The 19,343-nt window shown below is 35.1% G+C and overlaps 1 protein-coding gene across 1 annotated transcript; it reads right to left on the reverse strand.

Moving 5' to 3' along the window:
• Window positions 1-9,622: 9,622 nt before the first annotated feature.
• Window positions 9,623-12,843, reverse strand: LOC145132712 (glycerol-3-phosphate acyltransferase 9-like). Its single transcript, XM_079067606.1, has 13 exons — window positions 12,644-12,843; window positions 11,982-12,126; window positions 11,824-11,881; window positions 11,600-11,718; window positions 11,405-11,504; window positions 11,219-11,314; window positions 11,028-11,124; window positions 10,825-10,912; window positions 10,592-10,688; window positions 10,442-10,527; window positions 10,229-10,348; window positions 9,935-10,033; window positions 9,623-9,813 (listed from the first exon to the last, which is right to left on the reverse strand). Exons 2-13 carry the CDS (start codon window positions 12,086-12,088, stop codon window positions 9,765-9,767), a joined length of 1,116 nt encoding a protein of 371 aa, XP_078923732.1. The 5' UTR covers window positions 12,089-12,126; window positions 12,644-12,843; the 3' UTR covers window positions 9,623-9,764.
• Between the last annotated feature and the right edge of the window lie 6,500 nt (window positions 12,844-19,343).

Below are 19,343 nucleotides of genomic sequence, written 5' to 3' on the forward strand. Positions count from 1 at the left end.
GAAACTTGTAAAATGTAAATTGACATTTGGTGATTTAATAAAAGTTGTTTATTTATAAGTAAGGTGTTGCTATCTTGTATCAATTATTTACTATTGTTTCAATTTTGTATGTTTTGACTTCCAGAATAATTATTTTATTCAAACTCTCCACAGTCAGTCATATGTTGGAAGTAGATATGAATCAAGACTGTCATGAATTGGGTTTGTAGATGTCTAAGGTGCTAGACATAGCAGATGGTTGCTACAACATTCATGAGTGCTCATAAGTACTGAGTATTGGATTTAACCCACGCTCACTTGTATCACTTCATGGAATTTATCTTGAGTGATCGTGAGACGGTAATATCATATAAGTCTTCAAACCTAGAGATATGAGTTGTTGATTATGATTTGGTTGTACATTGATTGTACGAAAACGCATTGGTAACTCGATGTTATAAAACGTACTTTTGTGTATGATTCAACAAGTGGTTAGTACAAGCATATGAGTCGAAGTTTATCTGTTCCTTTTAGTCCTTGGAGGATTAAAAGCGATATATGGGCCCCTCGATGATTTTGTTTTGACCTATGTACCGGGTCCGGTCAGAACCAAATTGATGTGCTCAGTTTAGTTCTATGTCAAACAAATCGGATATCGGGAAACAAACTGCTAGACAATAAGTACGACATTGTTCCATGTATTTGTCCGGCTGATATCTAGAACAGAGGATTATATGATCACTTATCTTAAATGACACATCATCATCTTAGTTCCGCGAGACTTTGAAAGAGCTACGATTGCTGGTCGGTTCCTGAAGTCATACCTATAACTTTAGTTATTAGACTTATCCAAGTGGGAGACTGTTGGATAAGGTGTCTAAGTCCATAACTATATTTGGTATGTACTTGACCCGTTTTGGCATGGTCCATTTGGGTTGCATCGGGATCTCAGTTGTTGGATAGACAAAATGAGAAAAGTGTTGGATTAGTATCTAAGTCCATAACTATTTTGGTATGTACTTGACCCGATGGTGCATGGTCCTTTTGGGTTGCCTTCACCAAAGCAACTTGATAGGATGAATTATGGAGAGAGAGGATTAATTATGATTTATTAATATATTATGAGAATAATATATTAAAGGAGAAATCATATTGTTTAATTAATATTAGTCAATAATTAATTAAGAATTAATTTTGTGGCTAAAAGAGATTAATTAAACTTAGGGGACTAGAACTATCAGTTGTGTGATAGTTGAATATTGGGCTAATGGACTTCTTATTAGAGGGGTGGATGAATTCTATGGGGAAACCCATTAGAAATCGTCCAAGGCCTCTAAAGGAGGAGTCCATGGGTTGCTTAGGGCCTAAGCAGTCAAATTAGGGTTTCCTTGTTAGATAACCCTAATAGCCTCACTATTTAAGCACCCCTAGGGCACCAAAAACGTGGCTATCTTATTCCTAAGGGTTTCTAGACGTTTTTGGGTGCCTCTCCTCTTCTCCTTCTTCATCCTCTTGCTCTTGGTGTTTGTGAGCCATTAGAGGAGTGACATTTGTGACTCTAAGCTTTTCAGAAGCCAATTACAACAAGGAATAGATTGTTATTGCTACATAACAATCAAGGTAAGATCTAAACCCTATTCTTATGTTAATATCAATTATCACATGCTAGATCTAGGGTTTATGGCTTTGGATGATTATTGCATGTTCATTAGACAAACTAGATCCAAAGCTTTAGGGTTTGCATGTACACCATAGGAATGTTGTAGTGCTAATAACCCATCAAAAAGGACACTTACGATTTGTTAATATATTATAAGTTCTAATATATTAATAGGAAATCATATTATTTAATTAGTATTGATCAAGAATTAATTTGGAATTAATTTTGTGATAAAAAAGAGACGAATTAAATATATGGGGATTGGTTTGTAAATCATTCATTCTTATAATAGTGGGTTTATGGTTCATGATTCACTAGATTGGGCTAGGACCCATTGGGTGCTCCATGGATGCTCCATGGAGGTTATAACCCATGGATCATGGGGGAAATGAAAAGCAATGCACATTAGGGTTTACATGGTGTAACCCTACATGTGACACACTATATAAGCAACCTCATATGGAGCAAAATCGGCCACTATCACAAGACAAGGAGGCTAGCCGATTTTTGGGTGAAAGTGTTCTCTTCTCAAGTTATTCCAAGAGTTGTGGTTTTGTGTGTAACATTTGAGGCATCACATTTGGGGTGCTAGGCTCACAAGGTCTTAAGGAATCCAAGCAACTACAAAGGTATGTCATTCTACTAGTTTTTTATATTACAAGTACCCCATGCCATGCTAGTTAGGATGAGAACCTTGGAAAATCAAATTTGCATGAATATTAGAGAAAACATAGATCCAAGGTTTCTAGGGTTGCATGTACACCATAGGAGTGTTAGAATGCACAAAAACCATCATAAATTACCTCATAGGTAAGTATAGTGAGAAGACTCACCGCGGATGATGAACAGATCCTACAATTGTTGCTGCTGCACACCGGCCTCAAACATTGAGCCAAACCCACAACTAAACTCGATTAGGATCTAAGACCAAGTCCAAGCATTAAGTCTAAAGATGGTCCACTAATCCGGACCAAAATAGCCCAAGCCCATTGGGCCCACTAAGGCCGAATACCAAATGGGCCCACCAAGGCCCAACCCTAAGCTTAGGTCCAAAATGGTAAGCCCAACACAAGGGTCCAAGACTTATATATTCCTCTGACCAAGATCCTCAATAGAGAAAGCCCAAAACCAAGACTCCAACACCTAAGGCCCAAAACGAGATCTAGCCCAAAAATCCCACAACGAGCTTACGTGGGGTGTACCTCTCTTGGTACGCTCAGCGTACACGCAAATCATGATCGGGGGAACTCTATCAGTACACGGGGCATACAGAGCCTTACGCGGGGCGTAACTGCTTAAGTCCAAAACTCGATTTTTGACTCAATCATTTCAGCCCATTGCATCGAACCCTCAGGGAAACTTCATTACAAGCCCTTAACTGATAAAGTTGGCGACTTTATCAGTTTGCATGTCTTAATAGGACCCAACTTCCAAAAATAACCATTAAGACTCACATTAAGCACCTTTACTCATGCATGGATGACTCTAATCCCTAGAGATGCCAACTTTAAGGATCTAGAACCTCATAAATGCCAAGATTGGCAACTCAAAGCTCTTGAATTGATAATAACCACTAGATCCCACTCATGAGATCCAAAAGAGGACAAATCTTGCATAACCATAGATCTAGACTTCTAAAGAGTAAGTTCAGGTCTTTATACCTCAAATGAGTTGTGAATGGAGTAGAGAGTATGGATCTAAAAGCCTTCCTTTGAACTCCAAACTTGCACCAACCACCTTCTTCAAGAGCAAGCACCAAAAGACACCAAAGGCACAAAAATAAGCTCACAACACTTCTTGGGAGGGTTAGGGTTTCGAAAATGGGTCTTAAGGACATTGAAGGCTGGGAAATGAAAGAGCCTTGAGCTCATAAGGATGTTTAAATAGTGCCCAAACCCTAAAAATTAGGGTTTAACACTCTACTCATTACGCTGGGCGTACTCACCCAGGCATTGTGCTCTCTTCCATGCACGCATGGGACTGAATCACAAGCTTTATCCATTAAGGACCAATTCTGCCAATTATTTCAAATTGCCATAACTTCCTCGTCTTAGGTCTGTTTCCCACGAACCTTATATCCACATAAAGGTGGCGAGAAGCCCTACGCTTCTAACATCACACCATAGCCTTAAAACTTCCCGATCAAAACCCAAAATCCTTAAAAGACCGAGCCAACGCCTTTACCGACACCCTTGGGCTCTAAAGCACAACCCGAAATTTTTTACCACACAAAATACCTTATCCATATCCAAAAGGGGCCTAAACCTTTCTCCTTTATAGCCTCAAAACCCTCTCATATCCGGATTACGGCCAACGAGCCTTAAATCTCAAAACGATCCGAAACAGGATGTTACATGGATACATTGTGATAACCAATCGACAATTGGTAGAGCTCAAAGTAAAATGTATAATGGGAAATCAAGGCACATTAGACGTAGACATAAAACGATACGACAACTAATCTCTACGGGGGTTATCATGATTGATTGGATGAAGTCAAAGGATAACATTGCGGATCCGCTTATAAAAGACTTGAGTAGAGATGTAGTCTATAAGTATTCAAGAGGAATGGGACTAAATCCCTTGAATGAATAAATTCATACGAAGGAAACCTTACCTAGAAGACTGGAGATCCCAAGATTTGGGTTCAAAAAAACAACCTAGTTGTATGAGTGAGGCATGTCACTGTGGGGGGAGTTAACATTTCTTCCTAGTCCATTCCTATATGTCGTGATAAATGTGGCTAAACATATGGTTTTCAATGATTTTTGGAATCACCTATGTGAGAGAGAAGTCGGGTCGCTTCGAAGGGAATTATGGGTGCACAATTCCTAAAGCTCTTGCAGAACCAGGTTAGTGTTCATGACCAAAACGAACACATCTATGAGGATATGACCTTGTCAGGGAGAGTCCCGTGAGAATTATATTGTCGTCTACACAAATGGCAACTCAGTTCAAAGACATCGAGATCTACTGACTGCTAGGAGATTAAGTATAATTCTTAAGGGAGGGTTCAAAGGATAACACCTACCCATCCTATGCAAGATTCAACTGTTGAAACTTTCGTTTGGAAATTCGATGTGCAGAGATCGATCTCCATTTATGTGGGGGATTGTTGGAAATTTTTAGTATAAATATGTATATTTTTTACTAACTTTGGACATATATAAATATATACATATGTTGTACATATAATTAACTCTAAGTGGGTTTGTGTTCTTCTCTGTGAGAGCTTCGAAACGATATATCGTATGTCCAAAATGGAGTATATGTGAATGAGATATCGATACTCAAAGTTGGGTATTTAAAAATAGAAGTTGGCAAGAGAGGTGAGTGAGGGAATGAGTCACACATTGGTAGAAATACCATACTCAAGTGAGTTTATAAGCTTGAATGGATGATAAGCTTACAAGCTTATGTCTATGGTTTTACTCCAACTCTTACCAGCGCGCATGGGGGGTGTGGATCTTGGATTTCGTAGGCCAAATTCACCGAACTTGCGCATAGGCGCGACCTGCAGACACGAATGCAACTTCGAAAAACTCGGGCTCGCGCAACCCTTGTTTTTGCTAAACTTGACAGTTTTGGTCCTTGGTTTGAATTTTTGGTAACTGATGCATTTATTTGCACAATCAATTCCTTAATGACGAATTAATTTCTTGTAGTATAAAAGAGGACCTCTACTGCCTCATTCGACACACATATGTAAATACTCATCTTCTTCCTCCTTTTCTCTGCAACTATTTCCAACGATTCTTTCGGGCAAGTAGTCATATCACTAACTCGAGCCTTAGCCACTGCGTTTATCACTAACGTTTTCCTTGTAGAATTTTCAATTTAGAAACAAAGCCAAGACTAACACCTTTTGTGCATGTATAGTTGGCAAAAACATCACAATAAGATAACGAGGAAAGCGTCTACATCCAATAAGATAACAGTACATAAATTTGTCATATTGACCGAAAACAATAGTAAATCGACAGTGACGTGGTCATTTGAATCATGAAGTTTGCTAGAAAGATTTGACTTATCATATTGGTGACCTTTTAAGTTTTAACATAGCTCAATTTTAGGGTGGCCACTTGTTCTGAAAAAACATATCAACTCATTACAAACAATATATCTTTATGGTGGTGATATAGTGGAGAAATAGAAAATGGAAAAAGCTAGTGCCGCATTATAATCCTTGTTTTGTAACGCTAGGATTTATTAAAATCTTTCATATCGTAGTTCAATCAAATTGTAGGAGAACATCCTAATAATGAGACTTTGTTATATAATAATATCAAATTTTCTGAATTTCAGAAACACAACATAAAAATCCTTTATAATAGTTTAAAAGACACATTATATTTATTATAACACAGAAAACAAAGAGATTAGAATTATGGGGGACAGCTATTACGGATAATCATTTAACTCGAGAATATTGACACTCATAATCTAAACATTTGTTCTATATACATGATGACTTGTACAAAAGAATAATCTGAAATTTATATAGTCGCGACAAGGCCAACATTCGTTTTTTTTTTTTTTTTTTGTGTGAGAGAGAGAGAGATTTGCTTATTTGGTCAACGATTCGTAATGGGAGTGGAAAAATTCATGAACATCTCAATCATAAAGACTAACATATTCTTTTTCCCCGTATTTAAAATTTGGTGTATGAATGCGGATTAGAAAGAATTTTTGGTGTTGTTTGTTTTTTAAAAAGTTAAAATGTGTAGTCTGGGAATCATATCAGCAACCCTCTACAGTATAAGAGGTAGACCAATGTTTTAAAAACCGGTTTTTTAGTTGAACCGGTATGGTAACCGATTTCCGATTCAACTGGTTCGACTGCCTGGTCAACCGGTGTCTATATTTTTCATCTTTTTTCATATTTCTTATATATACATAAATAAATAAAAAATTTGACGTTCACAAGTTCATACACTAAAAATACAGATAAAAACAAGTTGTAGATCAATCCAAATACATTATAACACATAAACATAAGTTTTATATCAATTTACATACATCAAAAAGAAAATAAAGAATAATACCGAAACAAAATATAGTTTTAGATGAACACAAACGCATCAAAAAACTTCATAACATTTACCATATGTTTTTATTTAAAGAAATCTAAATATATGTGAAAAAACCACAAAAATTATTATGCAAAATGATTTTTTTTCAATGTGTTTTTATTCAATTAACTGGTTCAACCAGTTTAATTTAACCGGTTCAACCGGGTTTTTTGTAAAAATCGGTCGGGTCATTCCGGTTCAGAAATAGGCATAAAACCGGTGATAGTTGAACTGTTCCCTTCTCCGGTTTTCGGTCCAACCTGTTCGACCGGTCGGTTCAAACTAGGGATGAGCATTTGGACCGGGGAACCGGCCGGAACCGGTACCAGAACCGGAACCTGATGGAACCGGTCGGGCCGGGACAGGGACGATATTCTTGTGGATTTTTGGAACCGATAGAACCGGACCAGGTAGAACCGGCAAAAACCGGAACCGTATGTTGCTATTTCTCGATGATCGAATCCAACATTGAAGACACGACAAGAACCGGTAGAACCGGCGGTCCGGTTCGGTTCTTAATTTCGGCCAACTTCGATTCTCGGGCCGGGTCCGGTTTGGGCCGGTTCCAGCCGGGTCGGTTCCTTTGGTCATCCCTAGTTCAAACCGGTTTTTAAAACATTGAGGTAGACCAAACATCTACAAACTATAAAAAGAAATTTGATTGTTTTTTAACGTCTGCATGCTACTGAAATAAACTAAAATTAACCATACAATAATTAAAAATAATTATAAATACAAAATTTATTTAGTTTTAATCATATGTCAATCGAATATAAAGATCATTTTGATGATATGACTTTTAAAGACGTTTATATAAAATAATTAAAAGTAATAATTGATAAACAACAATAATAAAATTGTTAATTTAGCAAACAACATGTTCATTTTGTTAAATTTTTCAAAACAATGGTTATTTCTTTCATTAACTTTAATATATTTGATAATTTTAGTAATTAACCTTATAATTTATTAATATTTTGTTATAGACAATGCAACACATAAATAATAAACCTATTGCTGAAAAAATTAAAACGAATTTATGTTGAATAATATAACTTAAAGTAACGTGGGAAGTGTTTGAAGAAGATGGTCCAGTGCCGCGTCGCACAACAGTTTTTAAGACAAAATTCTTTTAAAAAACAAATAGTTGCGAAAGGCGAAATAATGCGCGTAATCTGCACGACGTAACCAAAAGTGGTCAGAAATGGTTTTTTTTTTTAAACAAACAACCCTAAATATACGATTAAAATATTAAAATATATATTATTAAAAAATAATTATAGTAATGTTATTAATTTTTAAATAATATTTTTTATGTTAAATATATATAAAATATTGTATTTACTTTAAATGAAGATGATTTATACACAACAACTTTTTGTCATATATATCAGTAACATTTTTTTTTTTTTTTGCATATTGTGTAAATCTCTACAAAAATAATTTGTTGAATACGACAAAAAACCGTTATTTACATATAAGCTCCATATTTGAAACAATATGATAATATAGACATCCATTAAAACCATATAATAATATGAATCCTTTCTTTATATAATTACCAAACTCCAAGCTACCGGTTACCAAAATCAAACTATTGGTTGTAGGATCATAGCGATCAACCAGATAATAGTTCAACTACCTGGTAGCTTTTGAACGTTGATCTTAAGCAAAGAACCCAATCTCATATTATTGACAGCTGCACACAATTCTGCAGATAGGCTTTGAACTACAAAGCTCATTTTGTTTGGAGACATTATGCTACTTAACCTAATAAGAGTAGGTGAAGTAGCACATTTAACATTCTTATTTATCTTCTTTACTATATTATCTTTAACTTTTTTGTTTACCTTTGAATGATCAGTAGTTTGCATCTTCAAAAAAAATTTGGACCTAATTTCTTTATTATCAGTCTCAATCCCATCAGAAAATGGATTTCCCCTTCTTGTTGTTGAACGTAACAGTAATTGCTTTTCTAATGGCTTGTGCAATGGTCGGTGATTCATTGTTACCTAAAAGTATATCACAAAAAGTTTGTTGTAGAGATTCTAGTATTAGTGTATGAAAATATATTATAAAAAAGGATAAAAGTTTTAGGAATTCGAATACTTTTTGTTATTATTATAAATTTTAGTTATATTTTGTTACAACCATTATCAATGCTGACCCACAACTTCCACCAACATTTCATATATTTCATTTTCAAAACCAATTCTCATCAAGAGTGCCGATCAGCGTAATCTAATCCATCTTTGTGTGCACTGCCACCTCTTTTAAGTTTTAATTAGAACATATACCACCTAAAGCCTACCCTCCCAATCTATTAAAAATATTATAGTAATGTTAAAACTGAACCTAATATGTTCATTTGTTAATAAAAATATCATTCTCAATACCCCAAAATTTAGAAGCTTGTTGCTATAAAAACTAAACTAAGTAAACTCTTTCAAATTTAAAGACTTTTATATTATTTTTATATCATATTAGGACTCTTTTATTCTAAAATTTTGGTTCTACCCCAGTACCCATGTGTATGTGTGTGAATATATATATATATATATATATATATATATATATATATATATATATATATATATATATATATATATATATATATATTATTTTTCAATAAAATAAAATGTCAAAAAACTATATCATTCGTTCTCACGTGGATTGAACTTCATTATTTTTATTTCTTTAAGGTGCACTCAACATCAATCATATTTTTGTAGAAATTTATGTTACAGAAAGACTTTGAACCATTCATTCAATATATTCATCATGGAAGACTTTTTGACTTTTGACTCTGACGTTGACCAAGCATATAACCAATACTCCTTTCAATGAAGTTATAAAAACGACCAAGGCCTACCATCGTAGTTAATTTATTATTTTGATGATATATTGATAGTAAAACAAAATTTAATGGAAAGAAAAAAAATCAAATTTCCATAAGATCATATCTGGTTCTTTAATATAATAAGATAATAACTTAAAAACATTCATCTAACACTCAAAATAATCATATAAAAAGTGACATTTATTTTCAGCTTCTACTTCTCTTCCAAACGTCGCAACACCGACTCCGCAAAGCTTTGCTGCCTGCAATGCAATATTTCATAATGAAAATCATATTAAAGTTAAAAAAAGGTTAATTATTTATTTACACAACAAATTTATTTACCAAATAATTTATTCAACAAAAATAAATATTTAAACTTACTTTCTTTCCCTATGTTTTGGGCTTGGGCGCGAATATTTCAAGTATCCATCCCACGGAACCTTTTTAATACCCGCACGAACAGAGATAATGTCCCTCACCCTGCAACACATCAGTACAGATCAGATCAGAACAGAACAGAACAGGTTGTACTGTGTTTGACATCCATTTGACTGAGACTGTAACTTATGTCGTTAAAACAAAAGTTAAAATTCTTGTTTCACCCAAGAAGGTGGGACATAGATTCGGTCTAGATCTACATCTCTTGTATGTGTAAAAAGACGTAAATACCCTTACCTTTCAGCAAATTCGATAGCTGTTTCTCCTGGCTTCATGTTTTGGGGTTCTAAGTACCAAACATCACACACCACAGCCCATGATGTCATCAATTGCAATAGATGTGTTGTGAATGATTGTCTGTAAAATATATGCAAAAAAACACGTAATTTTTTAAGGGTGATAAATAATTATTATAAATATGAATTTTACAAAAAAAAAAAAAAAATTTACTTTCTACTATTCCAAAAGGCATCAACAAAGATTTTGTTGTACTTGATTGCAATCGGACAAACCGTTGATCCGAGTTCAAATGCACCCTGATAAATAAATATAAAAAAAAATTAATAATTTATTTTAATTATCTTAAAATAAAAAATGTACCTTTTTAAACATAACAGAGTAATGATTATTCACACAAGTTCCTTCGGGAAAAATAAGAAGAGGATTATTATCAGCTCCTTCAACATGTTCCCTTAACCTGAAATTGCAACATCACATTAAAATAAAAGGCTAAATGAAATAAATATCAACATAATTTCATTTATTTTTGTATTATAACTCATAAAAAATATAAACAAACAAAAATTTTAATCTCATTTTCATTTTTCACATACTTTCTTGCTACAATTTCACGATCTTTAGATTCTGAACGATTGAACCATATACACCCCACACTTTCCAAAATTGTACTTTGCAAAAGTCCTACACATAAATATAATTTATATTATAAATTATAAATTTGTAATATACATAATTAGTTAATTACATACACATTTATATATACAAATTACTGATGAACATATAACATATTACATACCAACCCATCCAGGGTGTTTTTGCATGATTACAGCAAATGCAGTCATCTGTTCTAAAATAATAAAATCGATCATGGAAGTATGATTGGCTACAAAAACCTGTTTATATAAATTATACACTCAGTTTAAGTATAAAATTATCAATTACATTATAAAAAATTATAATCAGTTTATACTTTATAAAATTTAATACCTGTTTAGGTCTTGCACATGGCCTAGGGCCATGGTACTTAACTACCCCTGTCCATGATGCAACAAAGAAGCTACAAATCAATTCCACCAATGCCCTCTGAAGATTAACAATAAATTTACATTCTCAAAATTTGTGATTAAAAAAAAAAAAAACTTGACATAGTTGTGAAATGTTATATCATTATACCTCTAATTTGTTCCTGATCTTATCATGTCCTTTTAGTAGCACATGCACAGGGATATAACATGAAAGGAATATTATCCATCCAATTGTGAGAATAAAAACTCTGTGAAATGAACAAGAAGGGCAAAATGGTCATTATCTTGAGATATAAAATTCATGTGAAATGTGATGAAGTGGTAGAGAATTAGAGAGACTAACCTTACAGGAAAAAGAATTCCATATCTTACTACAACTCCTAAACACCACAATGGGAACAAATAAACATTCCAGTTCCATGGTTCTGGAGGATTGGATTTGAAGCATCGTGTGAAAGAATCCTGTTCATGTAGAAATTAGAATTTTTGTTGGTTTTTATGAATTGTTTTTTTATCATTCAAATTGAAGTATTGAAGTGTAGAGAGTAGAAGACAATGAATACTTGCATCAACAATGGCGCCAACTGCTTCTGTTAGGGTGGGTGAAATGTCCAGCAAATCATGCCTAAACAAAATGCTCACTCAGTCGATTACAATCAATTCATCAAAGTAATGCACAATGCCACGTGGACACAGAGAGAGAGAAGGTGAGAGATGAATATTACAGTCGAAGCTTTCCAAGAGGTTCTTGAATGGAATCAGAGGCGAGGTAATCTTCAATGTTGGGTCGATCTAGGTCTAATTCCATGTTTGATGATGTCAGCTTGCTCATCTTCCAGCTAGTTAATGTTAATCTGGTTCACCTTCCAACTTTTGACAAAGAAATAATTGTTAATGCGGATAGTGCTCTATGATTATGGTTGTTTATAGTAATTGGAATCTCTTATGTTTTTTAAACAAACAGAAAAGGGAATCAAATTGTAAGGAGAGAGTAATCCCAATCCTTTCCCCAAACACAAATATACGAATTATCATCATAAGTTGATTCAGTTCTATGTAATGTCAACTTACAACAAAACGAAGCTAGAATTGCAAGTTTTGAGCTGTTGTGTAACAAAATTTTACATTGCATGATCAAAAATCAAAATCAGGAGATTGAACATATTAATTTTCTGAAAGCATTTTTTTAATCGAAGTCGGAAGCAACAAAATTATCAAATTCAGGGGATTTATTTTATTCGTGATGATTATTAGGCTTTAATGTTAATTTCAAATCAATCATCACTACGATTAGAACAACAAATCATCGAAAACTGATGATGTAATACCAAATTGAGTGGTGATTGTGAAATATCAAAAAAGATGGAGGAAGAGAGACAAGAATTACCTTGTGGAGGAGCTGCCGGAGGCGGGTATGAGCGACGTTTGCCGGTTGGGAAAATAAATGTAAACTTATAACCATTGTTGTTGGTTTTAGTTGAGAAACCAGTGTGGATACAATCACGCAACCCAAAGCCATTCATGGCGATTAACGGGTCGAAGCGGACCACCAGCTGAATGAATTGGATCGGGTTCCATTGTTTTGCAGCTTTTTAGAGATTTGACAAAACTGCAAAAATGTCCCTGGGTTTTGTATTTTTTTAGAATATGATTCTACACTTCTTAAAATTTATAGAAATAGTCTTTTTTAATTCGTTGCGTATTTAGTTCTTTTAAAAAATAAAATGACTGTAATATTTCTTTTCATTTTCTAAAATCATTATTATTATTAAGGGTAAGTTACATCATTCGTTCATCCTGCATATGTCAAAACACATGTTTAATCCAAATTTTATGAAGTCAATAACAATATTTGCTATTTTAAGTTAATTAAATGGTTGATTACGTAACCAAACAATCAACATAGCAATTCATATTCTAAAAAATAGCAATTCAATTATCTAAATGCTAATTGAGGTGATAAGTTCACAAAAAAAAAATCAAGACAATGAAATTTATTTTTAACGGAAATCATATGCAAAAAAAAAAAAAAATCAACAACTTCACTAACAAATTCAAAGTCATTCACATGATTATAAATCGAATATCGACGCAGGTGATTTAGCCGTTTAAGACCGCTAAACCACGGAAAACTAGAAACTAATAAAAAATAAATTAATTTACTAATAAAAATAAAAATTGTTTTGATGCTAAGAAACTGAACTGAAAACTAAAACCTCCGATCGTTCCTCTCTTTTTGTTTTTGTCGTGCGTGAATAATCGATCCATGCCCCCCTTTATTTTCTTGGTATCTCAAGTGGCCTTATCAAAACAAGAGTGGTGGGCTATTAAAATGTAACTTGGGCTGCCATTTGATTCATTTTATTGGCTGCTACTAATTTTCAAAGTATGTAGCTAAATGGAATTAATAATAAATCGGATTTTGGGCTCCACCTAAATCACAATGAGCTGCAAAACAGAAATTGGGCAGATTCAGTGCTGCTGTTCACGAGGCCCATATGGTGCATCACATGTAGTCCAAATCCGATCTCCACCGTTCAAATTAAAGATCTATGGGTTAGGTAGACCCTTGTAAAACTTCAACTCGATCGGACCACGTTTACCCTTCGATTCAATCATTTTATGAAGACCGTACATTGCTGCCAAATTTCTAAGAAATCACTTAACTCGCTTCTTTTATTGCTTTATCGTGGATGTTGATACAGGACTTCAAATGCGGTTGCAAGGCTTTCCATGTGACTTCTATCGGCACACAAAGATGTCATTACCCGCTTACATAAATCTGCACAAATTAAGCTTAAACGAGTAAAATTGTCCCAAACAAACAGTGTAATAAAACATATGAAATGCATGCTAAATATATAATATATGTCGCGAAAATGATTAAGAAAATATACTAAAATGGTACATGAAAATCAACCTAACACGGGGGTTCTTTTTCGTCCTCTTAGAGTGTGAAGGTTCGGAGCTTACTTCTTTCTTACTTGTTTTTTTTCTCATATCTCTTGGTTTTTACTTCCAACTCGTCTGAGTCTTTCGTTTAACTAGTGTGAATAGAAACTAAGTCCCATTCTTTCTCCTTTTGGGTTTTTTGTTCGCTTCTTTCCATTCGTCGCTTCCGCATGGCTCTAAAGCTCTTAAAGCCTTCAAATTCCTCCATCTTCAACTCTTCCGTAGCTAAATCTTTCTGATTTATTTTTTCTTCTTCTCCCTGGCCATCTTGTGTCACATCCTTGCCCCTTACCACCGTTGTAATCTGTGGTGTTTCTTCGGGTCCTTTGAGGTTTTGCATCATTGGGATTGGACTCACATCGACAACTGGGTTTTCTTCGTTGGCCATTTGTTGCGGAGTCTCACGGATGGCGCCACTTAATGCGCCCCCAGGTCCGTCATCCATTGACTATGAGAGTAGACTATTCCTTTGTGGTCAATAAACCTAAACACACAAACAACTCGTAAGCTGATGACCTGGAAGGGATCTCGGACCAATGCTCCGATGATAATTAAGTGGTGATTCTAAAGAGTAGACCATAAGTCATACTCGTTTTCTTATAGTGTATTGATAATGTACCTTGTAAAATGGTTTTGATTGTTTATTTATAGTCGATGTTAAGAGGTGGTGACCTCTTCCTTTTCCGAGTAGGTTCGAGGTTCTGTCGCATTAATTGTTTAACACCCGAAGGTACATCGATATGTACTTCGTAGCCGTTTAATAACTTTTCACTGGTAGTAAAAGGATCCATCAGACGTCAATCGTAATACAACCTATATTACTTTGAGTTTCGATGTTCTTTGTTAATGTTATGACGACACCTTGTATTTTAGTCGTTATCTTCGTAGATCAATATATATATATATATATATATATATATATATATATATATATATATATATATATATATACACATCGATACATAGGTATGGGTTGGTATATATGCATGTATCGATATATATATGTCTAGTTCGGTACATATGTCTAATTTGGTTAGTGGGGGTACGTATGGCTTTGGGCCCTATACCCTATTATGCTCCATCAACAATCATAAATTTCGAGATTTTACCATCATTTTCACTTTGTAGTCCCATATTAGTGTGTCGGTTAACTTCACAAACTCCATTAACGGCTCATAAGGAAATAATGTGTATTTTAATGGGTTAATATACAAGTTCACATTTTTTCTAAAGTAAATAGAGTGATATTTTATAGAATGTTCTAGTACTTTTACATTATATTTTTAATGTAACGTCCCGAAAATCCAAGATAATTTTTTTTCATTATTAAAACAATAAATCATACAAACGATCTGTTCCAAAACCGATTAAAGTGAATATATCATTTAAACATCAGAGTAATACCATTAATTACCAATGTGGAAAACTCTGGGGGATGTTGAGCCATCACGCTGGACCCTTGTCCTTAGTACCAGATGTACCTGAAACATAAACTGAAAACCATAATCACAAAGCTTAGTGAGTTCCCCAAAATACCACATACCATACATACATTTGCCATGGGCTATCCCCATGGTCTTTTCCCTGAAATACCATGGGCTACACCCATGGTCTGACATCCAAGTGCCATGGGCTACCCCCATGGTATTTCCTTGAAATGCCATGGGCAGTCCCCATGGTCTGACATCCAAGTGTCATGGGCTACCCCCATGGTCTTTCATACAAATGCCACGGGCTACCCCCGGGGTCTTCCAGGCAAGTATCACAAAGACAACTAGCATTCTACATAACAAGTAATGGGCCGACATGTAACATCCCAAAAATAATGACATAAAATTTTCGTTTTTGATAAATAAGTTGTTAATACATATCATCACCATAAAACCAAGGTAATCAAGATTTAGCGAAAACAACATTAAATCAGAGTAATTCACAGAATGCGGAAACATGTAGTGTCTGCTCGGCAATCATCCCGAGTCTTCCATTTAAAAACTGAAGTACCTGAAACATAAACTGAAAACCGTAAGCACAAAGCTTAGTGAGTTCCCCAAAAATACCATATACCAAACATACAAATGGGCCCAACCCTGGGGTTCATTCCAACACAAAAAGCAAGTATGGGGCCCCGCCCTGGGGTGTATTTCAACCCAAACACATCACGTTGGGCCCCGCCCTGGGGTATATTTCAACCCAATCATAACATAGTGGGCCCCACCCTGGGGTATATTTCAACCCAAACATGACACAGTGGGCCCCCGCCCTGGGGTATAAATTTTAAAGCTTTTATATTCATAATTTTAGACCTACTCGACGAGTTAGTTGCCTCAACTCGTCGTGTTGAAACTAATAAAGCCACGTGGATTCTAGAACCTACTCAACGAGTTGAGGCTTGACATGAAAACCCTAATTTTTAGGGTTTGCACCCTATTTAAAGGACCTTAAGTCCTCCTTCCAGCCTCTTTACCACATTTTCACGTCCAGAAGCAAACCCTAATCGAGCTAACCCCTATTTTGAGTGTGTGTGTGTGTGATGCTAAAAATGTGTGTTTGGTGCATTTCTTGAAGATACTTGAAGATTTAGAAGCTTGGAATGAGAAGGGGCTTGTAGATCCAGCATCTACATCGTTTTGGCATTCATTTGTAGGTAAAAAGTCATTACCTTGATCATTTTCTTGTTAGATCTCTTCATTCAAGAGTTTAGGGTCATTTCTAGCTTATTCTTGAAGCATTTCTGGTTTTGAGCGTGATTTGAAGTTGTAACTTCATATCTAGACTCCTCTAGGCCCTCATGGATATAAAGCCTCAAGCTTTATGAAGCTTTAGCCTTTTTCCATGCCCTAAACCTCTTCCTAAGGCTAGTTTTGAGTGTTTTAGCTTCTTGAAGCTTTATATGCATGTAAAGTTAGCAACTTTACATGGTAACTACACCTTAGGAGGCTAGATCTACAGTTTGGAGCCTTGGTTTCTCTTAAAAGCGTCTGAATGAGAAAATGACTGAAGGAACTCGACGAGTTGCATAGTCCACTCGACGAGTTGGATGATGGTTTCTCGCTTTCTGGATTCTGCATGAACTCGGCGAGTTAGTGAGATAACTCGACGAGTTGGTTAGGGTTTTTCCCGAGATTCCGGATGCTGCATGGACTTGACGAGTTACTTGGTAACTCGGCGAGTTGACTGGGGTTTTCGCGATTTTCTGATCTCTGAAGGAACTCGACGAGTCTGTAAGTTGCACTCAACGAGTTGGGTCAACATGGACTATTGACCTTTACCGTTGACTTTGACTTTGACTAAGGGTTGACCAAGTTTGACTTATGAGGGTATTTTGGTAATTTGGGAATTTATGGACTTGGATCAATGGTGGTTGTAGGTGTTGGCGTTTGGAGCCGTGTTTCAGGAATTTGATCTTTTCAGTTCCATTCGACATTATGAGGTGAGTTTTCCTCGCTATACTCAAGGGTTGAAGGCACCAAGGCCGGCTCTTTGGATTATTATCCTGCTTTATTGTTAGTGTGATCTGTTAGATCGGTATCCTGGTGGATAGGATGTTTCTATGTGGTTATGATCAGTTAGATCGGTATCCTGATAGATAGGATGTTGCTATGCTTAGTGATCTGTAGATCGGTTTTTCTGTCTGTAGACTGTTATGTGTTTATTTGATATATGTGCAAATGATTGATTGGTGGTTGAGGCTTATCTGCTTTGTGCGAGAGCCAACAGACCAGGGCATTCCAACCCGATGGTTGTGGGCCGAGAGTATTTCATTCCGAGGATGATTGGACTCATAGTATGTGGGCATTCCAACCCGATGGTTGTAGGCCGAGGGACTACCATCTCGAGGATGATTGGACCCATAGTATGTTGGCATTCCAACCCGATGGTTGAGGGCCTGGGGCATTCCAACCTGATGGTTGATTGGGCCCATAGTATGCTGTTATTATATGTGTGTTATGTGTTGTGCGGGTATTTTGGGGGAAGTCACTAAGCTTCGGGCTTATAATTTTGGATTTTGTTTCAGGTACTTCGGATGATCGCGAGAAGGCGAATGCTTGATCATGCACCTCCTCCCATTTTATGATGTTGATTTCTGGGATACTTTGATATGAAGCTATTTTGAAAACATTTTGTAATAAATAATGGTTTTTGAATGCTTGAAAAAGTTTTAAATTTTCATGAATTTTATGAATGTTACACAAAACTTCTTGTAACTTATGATAGGAAGCTTTGACAGATATGTTACCAATCATCCTTTTGTTTGCAAGCTAAAAAATTAAATAAACATTAAAGTTAAATAAAGTTTTATAAAAGAAAAACAGTGTTAAAGAAGTAGAGAAAGCACACAATATAAGACTTAATCATTTCATATATTCTATTTACTTTGTATAAAAAACAAAAGGAAATTAATTGACAACATAGTTTGTATTTTCTATACTAATAGTATACTAAATATAACATTGTACTTTGAAAATGGTATAACAATAACATATTTTATAACAAAGCCAAAACTACCAAAACACAATGTTATTTTATCAATATATTATACTTCAAAGTATCTATCAATTATAAATATAGAAAATTCTTCAAATGGATAGTACATTGCGATAGTATGCTGATAACGTGCCCTAGTAAGTGTAACGCCCGCAGATTCAGGCTAGTCAATTTAGAGACAATGAGCATCAAAAATGAGTTTTTTATGGAAGATTATTTAGAAGGAGTAATCTTAACCAAGTTGTATAATATGTCACCAGGGTTCCGTACATATAAAGTACGCCGAAATCCGAGTTATAACGAAGAAGTTATGGCCTGTCGAAGTTTTACGGCAAAACCGACACGGCACCGGGAAACGTAAATAGTGAATTTACGATAGAGCGATTTTTAGCTTTAGCGATCTAAACGAAAGTCGTAGAATACGTTAAACCGAGAGGGTGCATGAAAAGAATGCCCAAATCTGACTTCATATGAGAAAGTTATGACTTTTCGAAGTTTCGGCTTAGTAGTGTACAGCCCGAAGTTCGAATATTAGATTGAGCGGTTTTTAGCCGACACAACCTAAACGAGAATCGAAGATCTCGTTAATAGTAGTGTAACGATAAAAAGACAGACGAAAACGGACGTCAGATGAAGGAGTTATGAATTTT

Source organism: Lactuca virosa, chromosome 8 (genome assembly GCF_052849685.1).
Source record: "Lactuca virosa cultivar CGN04683 chromosome 8, Lactuca_virosa_CGN04683_v6, whole genome shotgun sequence".
NCBI lineage: Eukaryota > Viridiplantae > Streptophyta > Magnoliopsida > Asterales > Asteraceae > Lactuca > Lactuca virosa.